General features: G+C 45.7%; 1 protein-coding gene across 1 annotated transcript; it reads left to right on the top strand.

Moving 5' to 3' along the window:
• The first annotated feature begins 3,997 nt into the window (after window positions 1–3,997).
• LOC119862913 (olfactory receptor 52E4-like) lies at window positions 3,998–4,945 on the top strand. Its single transcript, XM_038420446.1, has one exon. It carries the CDS (start codon window positions 3,998–4,000, stop codon window positions 4,943–4,945), a length of 948 nt encoding a protein of 315 aa, XP_038276374.1.
• Window positions 4,946–19,178: the final 14,233 nt, after the last annotated feature.

The following is a 19,178-nucleotide window of genomic DNA, read 5'->3' as shown; positions in this document are numbered from 1 at the left end:
TGTATTCGCAAAAAGAAAAGGAGTACTTGTGGCACCTTAGAGACTAACACATTTATTAGAGCATAAGCTTTCGTGAGCTACAGCTCACTTCTGTAGCTCACGAAAGCTTATGCTCTAATAAATTTGTTAGTCTCTAAGGTGCCACAAGTACTCCTTTTCTTTTTACTTTGATGATAGTTACTGATGAGAATTATTGGTCTCTGATAATTTAGCAATAATCCTGTGTATTTGCAGAAAGTGTTTGTGTCTCCCCACTCTCATCTACCTCCAGATTTGTCTGTCTACTATCTACCCATCCATCTTGGGGATTTATAGGGTATCAGACCCCATGGAAATCTAGGCACTATCTCTTGTTTATTACTAATCATCTATAATTGTTAAATATATACAAATGCACAGAGCAGCCAATTTCTCTCTCACTCAGCAGAGAGCCCAAGAGTTCTCATCTCCCTTTGGGAAGAGCCTTTAATGACTGTTTACTCCTCAAACTGGTTTAATAGCACAAGAGTGGAGACATGGAAACAGAGATATTGGCTAGAATGTATAAGGTCTCCAGTTGTTTACATCCAGATGTTGCTTTTCCCCTGGGGGCTGAGCATTCCCCACTGGGATTGCACAGAGCTATATTATAAACAGTGCACACCCCGTGTCGGCTCTTGGCGTGGGATGCTGCTCCAGATGCTGGGGTGAGAGCAGTGTGGGACACGGCTACCTGAGGGGGATTCCCAGGGAGGACACTTTCTTCTCAGGATTCACAGGTACCATCTCTTGCTGCTCAACACACCCACTACCAGGTGGGCATGATGGAAGAGAGAATAGGTCTATTGTTCTTTCCGCACTGCACAGCCATGAAGCATCCCAGGGCCCTTACCACAGGGAATGAGTTCAGTCCAGTATCACTGGCCAAAATGTCCTTCCTTGCTGTTCACCCCCACCCTCTCTGGCTGATGGCCTCCAGCCCTGAAGTGGCTGCATTTCAGTGGCCCAGGGGATCCTTCATGATAAAAGGTGTTAGTAGATATTCAATTCAAAGCCAGATTCTGAGGCTGCACGGAGGCAAAGTTACCCTTTGAGAAAGACCTGAGTAAAGACCTTAGGAGCCAGCTGAGTGTTAATGCACAGAGACTGTCACCTCCTCCTCTTACCTGACTTTTATCTGCTGGAAAGCACAGAGTGCTAGGGCTCCTCACTGGAACATAAATGCCTGATCCACTTTCTTTATCAATAAATTTATAGGGTTCAAACTCAGAGGGAATTATTAGATCATCCAATCTGACATCCTGTATAACACAGGCCATTAAATTTCAAGTAGTTACCACAATATTGAGCCAATGAGTTGTGTTTGACTAAGATCTGCAGTAGACTAGGATTTTCCGCCATTGAATCATAGAGGCACAGGTTGAGAAGGGACCACAAGTTTAACCCCCTGCCGAGATGCAGGATTTGTTGCTTCTAACCCATCCAAGACAAATAACTATCCAGGCTTCTTTGGAAAACCTCCAATAAAGGAGCTTCCACAACCTCCCGAGGCTTCTGCTCCATTTTCCTCCTGTTTGGGCAGTTAGGAAGGTTTTCCTGAAATTTCATCTAAACCTTGCTATGCTGGCATTTGAAGCTATTGACTCTTTCCTGTCCTCTGTGGTAGAACGATAGAATCATAGAAGATTAGGTTTCAAACAGATTGCAGGAGGTCATCTAGTCCAACCCCCTGCTCAAAGCAGGACTGACACCAACTGACTCATCCCAGTCAGGGCTTTGTGAAGCCAGACCTTGAAAACCTCAAAGGAAGGAGGTTCCACCACCTCCCTAGGTAACACATTCCAGTGCTTCACCACCCTCCTAGTGAAATAGTCTTTCCTAATATCCAACCTAGACCTCCCCCACTGCAACTTGAGACCATTACTCCTCCTTCTGTTATCTGCCACCCCTGAGAACAGCCGAACTCCATCCTCTTTGGAACCCCCTTTCAGGTAGTTGAAAGCTGCTAACAAATCCCCCCTCACTCCTCTCTTCTGCAAACTAAACAAGCCCAGTTCCCTCAGCCTCTCCTCATAAGTCATGTGCCTCAGCCATGCTCCTACTAATAGAGCCCAATATGCCATTGGCCTTCTTGGCAACAAGGCCACATTGCTGACTCATCTCCAGCTTCTCGTCCACTGTAACCCCCAGGTCCTTTTCTGCAGAACTGCTGCCTAGCCACTCGGTCCCTGATCTGGAGCAGTGCATGGGATTCTTCCGTCCTAAGTGCAGGAGTCTGCCTTGTCCTTGTTGAACCTCATCAGATTTCTTTTAGCCCAATCCTCCAATTTGTCTAGGTCACTCTGGATCCTATTCTGACCCTCCAGCGTATCTACCTCTCCCCACAGTTTAGTGTCATCTGCAAATTTGCTGAGGGAGTAATCCACGCCATCCCCCAGATCATTAATGAAGACGTTGAACAAAACCACCCCCTGGACTGATCCCTGGGGCACTGTGCTTGACACTGGCTGCCAACCAGACATCAACCCTTTGATCACTGTCCGTTGAGCCTAGCAATTTAGCCAGCTTTCTATCCACCTTACAGTCCATTCTTCCAATCCGTACTTTTTTAACTTGCTGGCAAGAATAGAGTTAGAGACCATATCAAATGCTTTGCTAAAGTCAAGATAAATCATGTCCACTGCTTTCACCATATCCACAGAGCCAGTTGGGTTTCCTCTGTTCTTCTCTGCTGTAGTACAGAGCCCATTCTTACCCATGGATTTCTCCCCATGAGAGTCTCCATTTGACCATCCTTGTGAACAATAAATAGATGAAGCTCTTAATGTCTCTCACTATCTGGCATTTTCTGCAGCCTCCAATCCTTTTTGTGGCTCTTTTCTGCACCCTACTAATTTTTCAATATCCTTTTTGAAATGTGGAACCCACGACTGGACGCAGTCAGTTTCACCCAGGCCACATGCAGAGGTACAGTCCTTCCATCGCTCCAGTTCATCACTCCCCCATGTATACATCCAGGGATCGCATCAGTTCTTTTGGCCACAGCATCACACTTGGAGCTCTCCGTGAGATGGTCGTTCACAGTGACCTCTAAATCCTTTTCAGGGTCCCTGCCTTGCATAATACAGTGATTTAGTCTGTTGGTCAGGCTTGTGTTCTTTCCTAATGCTGAACAAAACTATTTCTACCAATGTCTTTAATGACAGGTTTCAGAGTAGCAGCCGGATGAAGTGAGCTGTAGCTCATGAAAGCTTATGCTGTAATAAATTTGAATGTCTTTAATGTTTCTTATCAATGTTCATAACTTCCAATTTATATTGATTGCTATCTATTTTTTCCTTTTTCCCATTTGTTATATATTGCTTCCCCCACCCCACACCCTACCAATTGCTGGACTTGATTTTGTCACTGACTTGCATTTTTAACCAAAGCTGTTCACTTTCTTGACTGTAGAATTATGTCTTTTTAGCTATTTAATAAACTCTTCTTAACGAATTCTAGGTTGTCACTACCATATTTCTGTCAATGACACCGAGGGATTTTCCCTGTGGTGTGTTCTAATTGGGTTGTTTTCCCTGGTCTACGTTTTGGAAAAGGTTTGGTGTTTTTTGCGCTCTCACATTTTGAGTAACTAGGTATATGGGGAACGGACCTCTACAGTGGCTATCTAGCCAGGCTCATGTTTCCTGCTGGTGCCTATGAAGATTTCCCACACCACGATATGTAGGAAATATTGACACATGGAGCACCTCATGAAATATGGACTGGGCAATATCTGAGTCAGTTCTTCAAAATTCATTTATCTGAATAATGAAAATATCATTTTTCAGTGTGTGAAGAAGAGCACCCAATCTGCTTCACCCATGAGAACAGCTTCCAGTAATGCATGTAGTCTCTCATATTCACATTGTCTTTCCATACAGGAATTACCCTAGAGCCTGGGCACATACAGGAAGTCAGGGGGACGTACAGTACATGCAGGAGACACCGTTCTGCCTCAGAGTTGGACACCTTCTCCATGTCAGATTCCAACACAACCGACTTCACCAACCCCTCCACCTTCATCCTGCTGGGCATTCCTGGCCTGGAGGCGGCTCATGTTTGGATCTCCATCCCCTTCTGCACCATTTATGCTATAGCCATCTTCGGGAACTTCACCATCCTCTTTATTGTCAAGATGGAGCAGAGCCTCCATGAGCCCATGTACTATTTCCTCTGTATGCTGGCCATCACCGACCTTTTAATGTCTACGTCCGCCATTCCCAAAATGCTGAATATCTTCTGGTTCAATTCCAGGGACATTGATTTCAGTGCCTGCCTCACCCAGATGTACTTCATTCAGTGCTTCTCAGTGATGGCATCTGGGATCCTTGTGGCCATGGCGTTTGATCGCTACGTGGCCATCTGCCATCCCCTGAGACATTCCATCATCCTCAGAAACTCTGTGGTGGCCAAGATCGGCCTGGTTGTGGTTCTGCGTGCTGGCATGCTCCTAATGCCCAATCCCATCCTGGCAAGTCAGTGGCCATATTGCAGAACCAACATCATCCCCCACTCCTACTGTGATGGCATAGCTGTGGTGAAGCTGGCCTGCGCTGACATCCGCATCAGTAGTTACTACGGCCTCTTTTTGGCATTCTCGGTAAGTGGTGTGGATATATTTTTGATCACAATGTCCTATATCCAGATCCTCAGGGCCATCTTCAGTCTCCCCACAAAGGACACCCAGCTCAAGGTTTTTAGGACCTGTGGCTCCCACCTCTTTGTCTTCTTAGTCTTTTTCATCCCATCTTTTTTCTCCATTCTCACACACCGGTTTGGCCAGAATGTCCCCCTGCACTTCCACATTCTCATTGCTAACTTGTACCTCCTGGTGCCTCCCATGCTGAACCCCATCATCTACGTGGTGAGCACCAAACAGTTCCGGAACAGGCTGTTCCGGCTCTTCACTCATAAAGGCACCTAAAGTTTCTCCTTGTGCTCTGACTCTCAGACCGAGCTCCATGCAGAGCTGGCTGGTGCATCACTCTTCCCTGAATCACTGACTGGACAGTCAAAGAGACCTAAACCTTTTCCTGATCTTAGTGTGCAGTGTCAGTGTGAGAACATGGGGAATTCATCTATGTAGAACTCATTTGGTTGCCTTCTTTCTAATTGCTTGTAATGGACCCCCAAAATGCCACGCCATACCCCACCTCTTCTGCCAAGGCTCTGCCCCTGCTTCTCCTCTTTCCGTTATGTCTTGCTTCTCTACTCCCTACCCCCATCACACACTTGATCATTTTCACCTTCCTTACCCACCCTCAGTTGCAAGGGAGTTGTTTCAGATTTTGGTTGGGGTGAGCAACATAACCATGATTCCCAGGGCTACTTAGACTCTTGAAAACTCTAGTTTTTTGGCAGCTAACTTTGCAAAATTTGTGGCAGAAGCACTGTATCTAATTCTAATATAAAAGAGAGAAAATTAAAGAAATATTAGATCCACTCCACTAACATGTTCTGACATCTGGTGGCAAGTCACATAAGGGACACTGGTTAGGTTTAAAATTTATATATATATAGACTATCGTTTAAACAAAGAGGAGTTCTTGTGGCACCTTAGAGATGAACAAATTTATTTGGGCATAAGCTTTCATAGGCTAGAATCCACTTGAAGTAGGTACTAGCCCAAAAAAACTTATGTCCAAAGAAATTTCTTCATCTCTAAGGTGCCACAAGGACTTCTCATTGTTTTTGCTGATACAGACTAACACAGCTACCCTTCTGAATACTATTGTTTATTACCAGTCTGTCCCTCCCTCAATGCATCAACCCCTTTTCATGAGCAGATTTCCCTTTACACTTCAAACAATGCACTGTTTTAGGAAAAAATATGAACCACATTTATTAACTACAGAAAGGGAGCTCTTAAGTGGTTATAAGTAATAAGTGTACAGAACAATGTAGATTACTCGAGAAATAAAGCAAAATCACAATATGAGTCCTATAAAGTAGACAGGATTTGAGTCAAGCCATGTCTCACCCTCATGGTACCAACAGGTTCCCAACCCTCCATAAACAGGCTGGGATTTCTCCTTTCCCGCCAGGGACCACCTGCCCAGTCAGAGTCTTTCATAGCGTCTGCCCTGTGGACGGATCTTAATTTTTCCAAGCAAAAGCCCCCAGTACAGTTAGTGGGAAAGTTCAGGCACAAGAGGGAGTCCAGTTTTACATGAGCTGGTCACATGTCCTTTGCTTCGATGTGTCTTAGTAGGGAAATAAATGTGTTAGTCTCTAAGATGCCACAAGTACTCCTTTTCTTTTTGAGAATACAGACTAACACGGCTGCTACTCTGAAACCTGTCATTAATAGGGACCGTTATCCATATTCTGGCTAGAACATCCACAGGAAAGTCCATCAGATGGGGATAAGTTTCTTCCATGTCCCATCGTGTTCATTGAGGGACCACCAACTTGAATAGTCCATTCACAATATGCTGGCTAGACTGGGTGTAAACTACCTTGTGGGAGTTACCACAGGAGCAAACACATTTGAAATGGAAGTAGATAGTCAATATTAATGACTTAAGATCCAAAAATGAGACATGCATTCAAATAGGATAATCATATTCAGCAAACCACCATACTCCACTGACACCTCACATGACATATTTTGTACAAGATTTGTTGCAATGATATAACAGAGGTGAATATAGGGGGTGCCAGGGTGTTGCTTTGGGAGTATAAAGTATCACAGCAATTTATCAATTGAACTAGAGGTCTCTGAGATCTAATTTTGAATTTTTATAGAAGACAGACATCCATGTCCTGAAAAAGACTGCCTTGTGGTCCATACCAGAGGAGAAAAGCAAGCCAAGGTACAGAGCAAAGGACAATGAATGAGTGTTTTCCCCACTCCCCATCACACACACTGAAACTGTCACTCTCACTTTCCTTGTACAGCAAGTATCACCTGCATTCATAAATTCCTGGTGTCTCCCAACACTGGGTGGGCAAAAGCTAAAGGGGAGGACACATGACCTCCCCAGATGACTTCTCCTTGTCCCACCCGCCCCAGCCTGGGGCACCCCGCATCTTCCCCCCCACACTACCCCATGTTACTTCTGGGAGGAGGATTCTGTCCTTCCACTGCGCCAGCTCCCCCCACCTCCTAGCACATTCAGTTGCTCTTTCTGGCAGCAGCCAGACCTGGGTTTTGGTTTCTGTGTCCAGGTGCCATTTCAAGTTGCCAGGTACCCAGTTTTCAACTGGAAGGGGGGATCTGGCAGTGTCTAGTTACTGCAGGGTGGAGGGAAACCTTGGGTCATTAACCTATGGCAGCCCGTGCTCCCCCGGTGCTGCCTTCTGCTGCAGGCAAGCTCCTTCTCAGGTTGGAGCAACTCCCATCCCATCCCAGGGCCGAGGAAGCCCAGCTGGACATGGGCATCATTAAGGGAGGTACAGAAGAGGACAACAGAAATTATTAGGGGTATGGAACGGCTTCCGTATGAGGAGAGATTAATAAGACTGGAACTTTTCAGCTTGGAAAAGAAACAATTAAGGGGGGATATGATAGAGGTCTATCAAATCATGACTGGTGTGGAAAAGTTGAATAAGTAAGTGTTATTCACTACTTCTCATAACGCAAAAACTCGGGGTCACCCACTAAGTTCCTTCCAAGCTGTGTGACTATACAGCAGGCTACCAAAGGCCATGCCAGATGGGAAAAGTCCCCTCCGCCAGCCTGGCACCTCTCCCTGGCCCCAAGATGCTGTGCTGAGAGAGAGCTGAAGCAACCACACACCACACAACAGAACCACTAACCCAGGAACCTATCCTTGCAACAAAGCCCGTTGCCAACTCTGTCCACATATCTATTGAGGGGACACCATCATAGGGCCTAATCACATCAGCCACACTATCAGAGGCTCGTTCACCTGCGCATCTACCAATGTGATCTATGCCATCATGTGCCAGCAATGCCCCTCTGCCATGTACATTGGCCAAACTGGACAGTCTCTACGTAAAAGAATGAATGGACACAAATCAGACGTCAAGAATTATAACATTCAAAAACCAGTTGGAGAACACTTCAATCTCTCTGGTCACTCGATCACAGACCTAAGAGTGGCTATCCTTCAACAAAAAAGCTTCAAAAACAGACTCCAACGAGAGACTGCTGAATTGGAATTAATTTGCAAACTGGATACAATTAACTTAGGCTTGAATAGAGACTGGGAATGGATGAGTCATTACACAAAGTAAAACTATTTCCCCATGGTATTTCTCCCCCCCACCCCACCCCCACTGTTCCTCTGATATTCTTGTTAACTGCTGGAATTAGCCTACCTTGCTTGTTACCATGAAAGGTTTTCCTCCTTTCCCCCCCCTGCTGCTAGTGATGGCTTATCTCATTGTGGTGTCAGAACACTGCATTTTTGGCTTCTAGTTAACCAGTGTGGTGAGACAGATGTTTACGTTTGTTACTGGCTTTGTATAATCGAGTGGTTCTTAACCAGGGGTGCACGTACCCCGTGGGGGTGCGAGACATGCCAGGTTTTTTTAGAAGGTAAATCATCAAAAACACAAATTAAGCACAGGCTCGTAAGTACAACTACCATACCTATGTATTTATTAACATTATACGTTTTTAACGATTGCTGTAATATACAAACAGGTTTAAAGAATTGACCTACTTCAACAATTTTTGATCAGGAGGGCGAGAAGACATTTTGAGAACCAAGGGGTGCAGGATGCAGCAAAGGTTGAGAACCACTGGTTTAATCTAATGATAGAACAACCACCCGTCTGGGGTGAATCTGCCCCATTTCTCAGCAGTTTGTTCTGAATTTGGCATCCTCGGCTGTGTCCCACTGAGGCGCGGTGACACATGGACACCGCTGACAGGTGCTTCACAGAGTATTGCTCACTACTCCCAGGAGGTATCCCCCTCTTACAGATGGGGAAACAGTGGCAGCATGAAAGGAAGTGTCTTAAGCCAAGAATATAGCCCACGAGTCCCTAGCTGCTGACCCATCTCTCCCAGTCTCTCTCAGATCTGGCTCATATGGTCCATGCACCCACTGACACCATTTGAGTATTTGGCCTAAGTCATTTAACTAGAGATAAAGCATCAGCAGAGACCAGTGAGCTGGGAGGGAAGATGACTATTTATTATGGTTCATGTTCCGCTACCAAAGGGCCCTAATCAGGGCTGACTCACACACTGCCCTGATGTCGTTCCTTGCAGCACATCATTGAGGTCGATGCTCTGTGCAGACTTCCAGGCGATGTGTCGTCCCTGGTAAACAAGCAAGAGGGGACTGAAAACTGAGCTGTGTGGAAACCTGTTTTGTGACCATAGTTTCTTTAATAAATTCCTCCTGTTTAAGAACTGCAACACCACTGATCACGAGACACAAATAGCCTCAGTGTGTCTAATACAACCCAGAGGAGCAATAGCAGTTCATGGCCGGAGCAGTGGTGCTAGGAGGAGGGGGGTTTGGAGGTGTCAGGATTCCCAGTTTCTATTCTCAGCTCTGCCACCGACTCCTTGTGTGTCCTTGAGTAAATCACTTGACCTCTGCAGGGCTCAGTCCATCCATGACACGGGGATAATGCTGCCTAGCAGCCTAGCTACAGAGCTTCTAAATATAGTGATCAAAAGCATCATGTAACCCTAAGCTTCAGGCCTTGGGCAACACATCCCCTGTAGTTCCAGATAAGGTGTCTGTATAGATATGTAAATAGCCGGCTAATGTCAGGTGTGCAGTTTATCTCCTGTCCTGTGAGCTATCGAAGCCATCCCACCTCTGCCCAGCATCCCGTCTTCCCAGCTAATGCAGGGGCTGATCCTTCTGTCTCTCTCAGCTCTTGTCCTCCTAGCTTCAAAGCTGATCCCTTGCCCTGCTCCTGAGGCCTGGTTCAGGGCAAAGGGCTCCCAGCCCATCCCCATTGCAGGGACCCTGCCTTCTATAGGCCCCCAGCTGGGAGGAACACAAGGGAGCTGAAAGCTAAGGAAATGAGCCACACAATGGTCTCTGCCCTCAGAAGTTTGTAGCTGAGCTTCAGGGCCCAAAAGCTGTATGATGCACAACCTCATCTGCCTGCCACACAGCCCTTCTCCCAACCCACAGCTGCTTTTATATGGGTTCCTGGCTTCCCTCACCTATCCTGACTGGCCTGTTGGCCCCAGCATGGCATCCTTGTTGCACTCACTGCAGGCTCCTTGTAAGGCTGCAGCAGCTCCCGTCCCACCCCCAGAGCAGATGGAGCCCAACTGGGGGGCGGGGAGGTGGAGGTGATCCAGCGAGCGATGGAGAGGGGAGAAAAATAGCGAGCAGCAGCAGTAGGTATTTGGGGCAAGAGGCGGAGAAGGGAGTGGGCAAAGAGGCAAGAGGTGGAGCAGGGGCTGTGTCTTGGGGGAGTAGGCCAAGAAGTGGCTGTTGCCTTGAGGGAAGATATGTACCAGGGGCATGGCCTTGGGGGATGTAGCGGGGTAAGAGGCAGGGATCCAGGGGTCATGGTGAATAGTTCTCTGAAAACATCCACTCAATGGGCAGCGGCAGTCAAAAAAGCGAACAGAATGTTGAGAATCGTTAAGAAAGGGAGAGAAAATAAGAGAGAAAATATCAGATTGCCTCTCAAGGTTCCTTCCCCACTCCGAACTTTAGGGTACAGATGTGGGGACCTGCATGAAAACCCCCAAGCTTATTTTTACCAGCTTAGGTTAAAACTTCCCCAAGGTACAAACTATTTTATCTTTTGCCCTTGGACTTTATTGCTGCCACCACCGAGTGTCTAACAAATATATAACAGGGAAAGAGCCCGCTTGGAAACATCTTTCCCTCAAAAATCATCCCCAAACCCTAGACCCCAACCCTTGGATCTTAAGAACAATGAAAAAAGGGTTCAGTTTCTTCCAAGAAGAATTTTAATTGAAGAAAAAAAGTAAAAGAATTACCTCTGTAAAATCAGGATGGTAAATACCTTACAGGGTAATCAGATTCAAAACACAGATAATCCCTCTAGGCAAAACCTTAAGTTACAAAAAGACACAAAAAAAGGAATATACATTCCACAAGCACAGCCTATTTTTTCAGCCATTTAAAGAAATCATAATCTAACACATATCTAGCTCGATTACTTACTAAGTCCTAAGACTCCATTCCTGTTCTGTCCCCGGCAAAAGCATCACACAGACAGACCCAGACCCTTTGTTTCTCCCCCCATCCAGCTTTGAAGGTGAAAGGGTTTTTCCTCTGGCCAGGAGGGATTTTAAAGGTGTTTACCCTTCCCTTTATATTTACGACATTGCCACATCACAAAGAAGATATATTGGAATTGGAAAAGATTCAAAAAGGGCAATAAAAATGATTATGGGCATGGACAGGGACTTTTCAGCTTGGAAAAGAAATGAATAAGGAGGGATATGACAGAGGTCTATAAAATCATGACTGGTGTGGAGAAAGTAAATAAGGAAGTGGTATTTACTCCTTCTCATAATACAAAGAACTAGGGGTTACCAAATGAAATTAATCGGCAACAGTTTAAAACAAACAAAAGGAAGTATTTCTTCACACAACACACAGCAACCTGTGGAACTCCTTGCCAGAGCATGTGGAGAAGGTCCATCAATGGCCAAGATGGGAAGGGATGCTGTCTGTTTGCCAGCAGCTGGAAATGGGTTACAGGGGATGGATCACTTGATTACCTGATCTGTTCATTCCCTCTGGGACATCTGGCACTGGCCACTGTCAGAAGACAGGATACTGGGCTAGTGGATCCTTGGTCTGACCCACTCTGGCCATTCTTATGTTCTTATATTCTCAGAGGTCCAGTGATGAGGAATTAGAAGGGTGGCAAACCAATGAGTTCTGCACTGCCCGACTCCCCAGTTTGTCGCACTGACACAGCACAGTAAGGTCAGGAACGGGTGTAATGTCACTGACTGCATAGTCAGTGATTCAGGGAAGAGAGCACAGCACCAAGTCACCAGCCAGCTCTGCACAGAGCTTGGTCTGAGAGCCAGAGCACCGGAAAAAAGTTTAAATCCCTTTATGAATAAAGACCTGGAGTAGCCTGCCCCAGATCTGTCTGGTCTTCACCCCGTAGATGATGGGGTTGCACATGGGGGGCACCAGAAGGTACAAGCTGGCAATGAGAATGTGGAAATACAGGGAAACATTGTGGCCAAACCAGTGCGTGAGGGAGGAAAAGAGACCTGGGATGTAAAAGGCTAAGATGGCACAGAGGCGGCAGCTGCAGGTCCCCAAAGCCTTGAGCCTGGCATCCTTTGTGGGGAGGCTGAAAATGGCCTTGAGGATATGGGTATAGGACAAAGCGATAAAAATCATATGCAAACCCCTCACACAGAATACCAGAAAGAGGCCGTAGTAACTACCGACACGGGTATCACCGCAGGCCAGCTTCACCACGGCCATGTGTTCCCAGTACGTGTGGCGGATGGTTTTGGTTCTGCAATATGGCCACTGTCTGGTTAGGACGGGATGGGACAGTATGAGTAAGTCACCGTGCAGCACCACTGCCAGGCCAGTCTTTGCCATCTTGAATGGTAGAATATCTGAGGGGATCACAGAGGCCATATAGCATTCAAAGCCATGGCCACAAAGATCCCAGACTCCATCACTAAGAAAGAGTGAAGGAAGTACATCTGGGTGAGGCAGACACTGAAATCGATCTCCCTGGAATTGAACCAGTAGATGCTCAGCATTTTGGGCAGGGTGGAAGTGGACAGGACCAGGTCACTGATGGCCAACATGCAGAGGAAAGTACAGGGGACCATAGAGGCTTGGTTCCATCTTCACGATCAACAGGATGGTGAAGTTCCCCAAGATGGCTATGGCATACATGGTGCAGAAGGGGATGGAGATCCAGACATGGGCCACCTCCAGGCCAGGAATGCCCAGCAGGATGAAGTGGGAGGGGTTGGTGAAGTTGGTTGTGTTGGAATCTGACATGGAGTAGGGAAGAAGGTGTCCAATTCTGAAGAATTCCCAGGGCCCAGGGTGATGGTCACAGTCCAAAAACCAAGATGGAGAGACAATGTTAATATGAGCCACTACATTCACTACTGGATACTTTTCTCATGGTTTAAGCACATTGGTTGCTCTTCACACAGATTTTCATGTTTCAGAGAAATTAATTATGAACAACTGACCCTACTAATGCCAATTCCATATTTGATGGTCCTCCATTGATACCAGTCAACTCTGTGTTCTTGGGGAACCAGGGCATAGTATCCAGCCTGTCTGACTCATAAAGGACACCCCTACCCCAGCCTCTGCTTGAACCAAAACCAAACAGAGAAAAGACTTGCAGAGATCAGTGAAGGGCGGTGGGAGAAACACCTAGACCCCTTCTGACACGGGTGACAGGATTAAGGCAACTCCCCTAGCCTTATCTGCATCAAAGATGGGACAGGGAGGCATTTCCATTAGCATACAGAATGGAGAACGGAGATACCAAGGCGAGAACCGCACTGAACTCTGGGACCAGAAAAGCAGGGAAGCTCTGCATCATGGGGAATCTCTTGCTCCAGATGTTAATGAACCTACACCAGCACACACCCAACTCAGCAGTTATCAGACCAATTCTAGTAATAAATCTTTGATTGGTATCCAAAATATCGAAGATGCCTAATTGCACTGTGAGCTCCCTGGAAGGAACATCAACCATAGCCAAGAGCAATCAGCTTCTGTTATCTAGCCCAGGGGTCGGCAACCTTTCAGAAGTGGTGTGCCGAGTCTTCATTTATTCATTCTAATTTAAAGTTTTGCATGCCAGTAAAACATTTTAATGTTTTTAGAAGGTCTCTTTCTATAAGTCCATAATATATAACTAAAGTATTGTTATATGTAAAGTAATAAAGGTTTTTAAAATGATTAAGAAACTTCATTAAAAATTAAATTAGAATGCAGAGCCCCCCGGACCGGTGGCCAGGACCCAGGCAGTGTGAGTGCCACTGAAAATCAGCTCGCATGCCATAGGTTGCCTATCCCTGGCTAGCCTAAAGAAAACCCTTGAGTCATCAGTTTATCCTTAAACAAATATAGTGTTCTCTCCATTGCTGCTTCCCTACAAGAAACTCCTACCCATGCTCAAGTAAGTGTTCTGATGCATGGATCCAAACTCCGCAGCAGTTCCACTAGGATTTCATCTTCTCCTGACTGATCGTGCTGCGGGCTCTGCCTATCTCCAACACTCAGGACCCTGAGCTACCACCATCACCTGGGAACCACCTGGGTGGATTGCACCCTCAGCAAGTTTGCAGATGACACTAAACTGGGAGGAGAGGTAGATACACTGGAGGGTAGGGGTAGGATACAGAGGGCCCTAGACAAATTAGAGGATTGAGCCAAAAGAAATCTGATGAGGTTCAACAAGGACAAGTGCAGAGTCCTGCACTTAGGACGGAAGAATCCCTTGCACTGCTACAGACTAGTGACCGAATGGCTCAGCAGCAGTTCTGCAGAAAAGGACCTAGGGGTTACAGTGGATGAGAAGCTGGATATGAGTCAACAGTGTGCCCTTGTTGCCAAGAAGGCCAATGGCATTTTGGGATGTATAAGTAGGGGCATTGCCAGCAGATCGAGGGACGTGATCATTCCCCTCTATTTGGCATTGGTGAGGCCTCATCTGGAGTACTGTGTCCAGTTTTGGGCCCCACACTACAAGAAGGATGCGGAAATATTGGAAAGTGTCCAGTGGAGGGCAACAAAAATGATTAGGGGACTGGAACACATGACTTATGAGGAGAGGCTGAGGGAACTGGGATTGTTTAATCTGCAGAAGAGAAGAATGAGGGGGGATTTGATAGCTGCTTTCAACTACCTGAAGGGGGGGTCCAAAGAGGATGGATCTAGACTGTTCTCAATGGTAGCAGATGACAGAACGAGGAGCAATGGTCTCAAGTTGCAGTGGGGGAGGTCTAGGTTGGATATTAGGAAACACTATTTCACTAGCAGGGTGGTGAAGAACTGGAATGGGTTACCTAGGGAGGTGGTGGATTCTCCATCCTTAGAGGTTTTTAAGGTCCTGCTTGACAAAGTCCTGGATGGAATGATTTAGTTGGGGTTGGTCCTGCTTTGAGCAGGGGATAGGACTGGATAACCTCCTGAGGTCCCTTCGAACTCTAATCTTCTATGATTCTTCTACCATTCCCTCTGAAGCACCTGGCATTGCCACTGTTGGAAGATAGGATAGTGGGAGAGATGGCCATTCTGATGTTCTTATATAGAATGCAGATTTATCCCCCCCTGCTGTAATCTATTAGACCCCTCTCTCCCAGAGCTGAGATAGAAACCAGAGTCCTGATGGGGTCTCTCTCTCTCCTGAGTTAGTAACAAAGTAAGAATATACATTCAACTTTTAAAACTCATCAGTGTCCCTTAAGTGACTTGATGTAAGAAAATGTTAGTATCAGAGCTAAGTTGGTCTAATATTTATTTATGTTTCTTTTTTAGACAGAAATTAGATACAGTGCTCTTGTCAGCTAATTGCTAGATTATCTGCCCAAAACCTAGAGTTTTCAGGTGCCTAATTAAATAGAGACCCCCTCGAGACTGTCACTTGATGAGCTGGGGTACCACTGATGACAAGCCTCCTGCCAGAACGGGCGCCCCTACACTCTTGTCTTACTGAGCAGACACTCCAGATCAGCTTCAGCACAGACTCAGAGGTTGGACCACACCCCTCTGCAGTTCACAGAAACTGAGATTCACTCAGCCCAAGGGGCTTATCAGTTAACAGGGACTTTCCCAATGTTTAGCCTTTCTGAGAGCCTGAACTCCAAATAAATCTGTTTTCCTCTGTATAAAGTTTATACAGAGTAAATTCATAAAATATGATGCCCTCTATATCACTGACAGAGAGATATGCACGGCTGTTTGCCTCCCCCAGGTACCAATTACTTACTCTGGTCTTATTAATAAACAAAAGTGATTTTATTAAGTATAAAAAGTAGGATTTAAGTTGTTTCAAGTAATAACAGACAGAACAAAGTAAGTCACAAAGTAAAATAAAACAAAACACTCATGTCTAAGCCTAATACATTAAGAAACTGATTACAGGTAATATCTCACCCTGAAAGATGTTGCAATAAGTTTCTTTCACAGACTAGACTCCTTCCTAGTCTGGGCCTACTCCTTTCCCCTGGTACAGTCCTTGTTAGTTCCAGAAGACATCTCAGGTGGTAAGCAGGAGTTTTCTCATGACTGGTTGCCCCCTTTGTCCTGCTCCACCCCCTTTTATAGCTTTGGCACAAGGCAGGAGTCTTTTGTCTGTGCTTGGCCCCCACCCCTCCTTCTAAATAGAAAAGTACAAGATTTAAGATGGATTTCTGTATCAGGTGACATGGTCACATGTCCATGTGAGACCTCATTCTTCATTACCCACCAGCTGGCCCACATGTAGACAGGAAGGCTTGCAGGTAAATGAGCCATTTACAACTCAATGTTTCTGAAGCACTCTTAATGGTCTCCGCTTAATCTGACCTCATTAGTAGTACAGGTTTATACCTTATATTTCTAAAGTCAGAAATAAGAATGATACATGCATACGAATAGGAAAATGAAATTTAGCACATAATAAATTTTCCAATGATGTGTTACAAGAGACCTTTTGCATAAAACATATTCCAGCTATGTAATTTATGTATATAATTTATGTAATTCATAGAGCATATGGATTGCAACGTCACCATAATGAACTATAGTTTTTAAATATACACAGATAAAGAGAGCAGCCAATTCCTCTCTACCTGAGCACAGAGTCCAAGAGTTCTCATCTCCATTTGGGAAGATCCCATAATTGCTGTTTACTCCTAAAGCTGGATAAATAACACAGAAGTGCAGACATGGAACAAGAGACATTAGCTAGAGTGTCTCCGGTCTCCAGCCTGTTTCCATCCAGATGCTGTTTCTCCCCTTGAGGCTGAGCGAACCCCACTGGGATTGCATGGAGCTATATTATAATGGTGCACACTGTGTTGGCTCTCAGCATGCAGATGCTGGGGTGAGAGAGGTGTGGGGCACGGCTACCTGAGGGGGATTCCCAGGGAAGCCACTTCCGTCTCAGAATTCACAGGTACCATCTCTTGCTGACGAGCCCACCTGCTCGACAAACCCAGTACAACATGGGCTTGATGGGATAGAGAGTAAGACTGTGTTCCATTCTGCTCTGCGCAGCCATAACATTTTCTTTTATCAGTGTTATCTGTTCAGACTTTCAATGTAACTGAAAGAAAAGGAGTAATTGTGGCACCTTAGAAACTAACAAATTTATTTGAGCATAAGCTTTCATAGAATCATAGAATCATAGAATATCAGGGTTGGAAGGGACCCCAGAAGGTCATCTAGTCCAACCCCCTGCTCAAAGCAGGACCAAGTCCCAGTTAAATCATCCTAGCCAGGGCTTTGTCAAGCCTGACCTTAAAAACCTCTAAGGAAGGAGATTCTACCACCTCCCTAGGTAACGCATTCCAGTGTTTCACCACCCTCTTAGTGAAAAAGTTTTTCCTAATATCCAATCTAAACCTCCCCCATTGCAACTTGAGACCATTACTCCTCGTTCTGTCATCTGCTACCATTGAGAACAGTCTAGATCCATCCTCTTTGAAACCCCCTTTCAGGTAGTTGAAAGCAGCTATCAAATCCCCCCTCATTCTTCTCTTCTGCAGACTAAACAATCCCAGCTCCCTCAGCCTCTCCTCATAAGTCATGTGCTCTAGACCCCTAATCATTTTTGTTGCCCTTCGCTGTACTCTTTCCAATTTATCCACATCCTTCTTGTAGTGTGGGGCCCAAAACTGGACACAGTACTCCAGATGAGGCCTCACCAGTGTCGAATAGAGGGGAACGATCACGTCCCTCGATCTGCTCGCTATGCCCCTACTTATACATCCCAAAATGCCATTGGCCTTCTTGGCAACAAGGGCACACTGCTGACTCATATCCAGCTTCTCGTCCACTGTCACCCCTAGGTCCTTTTCCGCAGAACTGCTGCCGAGCCATTCGGTCCCTAGTCTGTAGCGGTGCATTGGATTCTTCCATCCTAAGTGCAGGACCCTGCACTTATCCTTATTGAACCTCATTAGATTTCTTTTGGCCCAATCCTCCAATTTGTCTAGGTCCTTCTGTATCCTATCCCTCCCCTCCAGCGTATCTACCACTCCTCCCAGTTTAGTATCATCCGCAAATTTGCTGAGAGTGCAATCCACACCATCCTCCAGATCATTTATGAAGATATTGAACAAAACGGGCCCCAGGACCGACCCCTGGGGCACTCCACTTGACACCGGCTGCCAACTAGACATGGAGCCATTGATCACTACCCGTTGAGCCCGACAATCTAGCCAGCTTTCTACCCACCTTATAGTGCATTCATCCAGCCCATACTTCCTTAACTTGCTGACAAGAATGCTGTGGGAGACCGTGTCAAAAGCTACAGCTCACTTCATCGGATGCATTTGGTGGAAAATACAGAGGGGAGATTTATATACACACAGAGAACATGAAACAATGGGTTTATCATACACACTGTAATGAGAGTGATCACTTAAGGTGAGCTATTACCATCTCTAAGGTGACACAAGTACTCCTTTTCTTTTTGTGAACCCTTTCACCTGTAAAGGGTTAAGGAGCTAGGATAACCTCGCTGGCACCTGACCAAAGTGACCAATGAGGAGACAAGATACTTTCAAAAGCTGGAGAGAGGGAAAAACAGAGGGTCCGTCTGTCTGTGTGATGATTTTGCTGGGGACAGATCAGGAATGGAGTCTTAGAACTTAGTAAATATCTAGCTAGAGATGCGTTAGATTATGATTTCTTTAAATGGCTGAGAAATTAGACTGTGCTAATAGAATGGATATTCTTGTCTTTGTATCTTTCTTGTAACTTAAGGTTTTGCCTAGAGGGATTCTCTATGTTTTGAATCTAATTACCCTGTAAGGTATTTACCATCCTGATTTTACAGAGGTGATTCTTTTTACCTTTTCTTAGATTAAAATTCTTCTTGTAAGAAACTGAATGCTTTTTTCATTGTTCTTAAGATCCAAGGGTTTGGTCTGTGGTCATCTATGCAAATTGGTGAGGATTTTTATCAAGCCTTCCCCAGGCAGGGGGGTGCAAGGTTTTGGTGAGGATTTTGGGGGGAAAGACGTTCCCAAACAACCAGTAAACCAGTCAAACATTTGGTGGTGG

Source organism: Dermochelys coriacea, chromosome 1 (assembly GCF_009764565.3).
Source record: "Dermochelys coriacea isolate rDerCor1 chromosome 1, rDerCor1.pri.v4, whole genome shotgun sequence".
Taxonomy (NCBI): domain Eukaryota; kingdom Metazoa; phylum Chordata; order Testudines; family Dermochelyidae; genus Dermochelys; species Dermochelys coriacea.
Note: the sequence above shows the minus strand (reverse complement) of the source record. Positions and strands in the feature narration are given on the sequence as shown.

Bases quoted from the DNA above. Each gene is read 5' to 3' on its own strand.
- LOC119862913 (XM_038420446.1), top strand. From the start codon at position 3,998: ATGTCAGATTCCAACACAACCGACTTCACCAACCCCTCCACCTTCATC.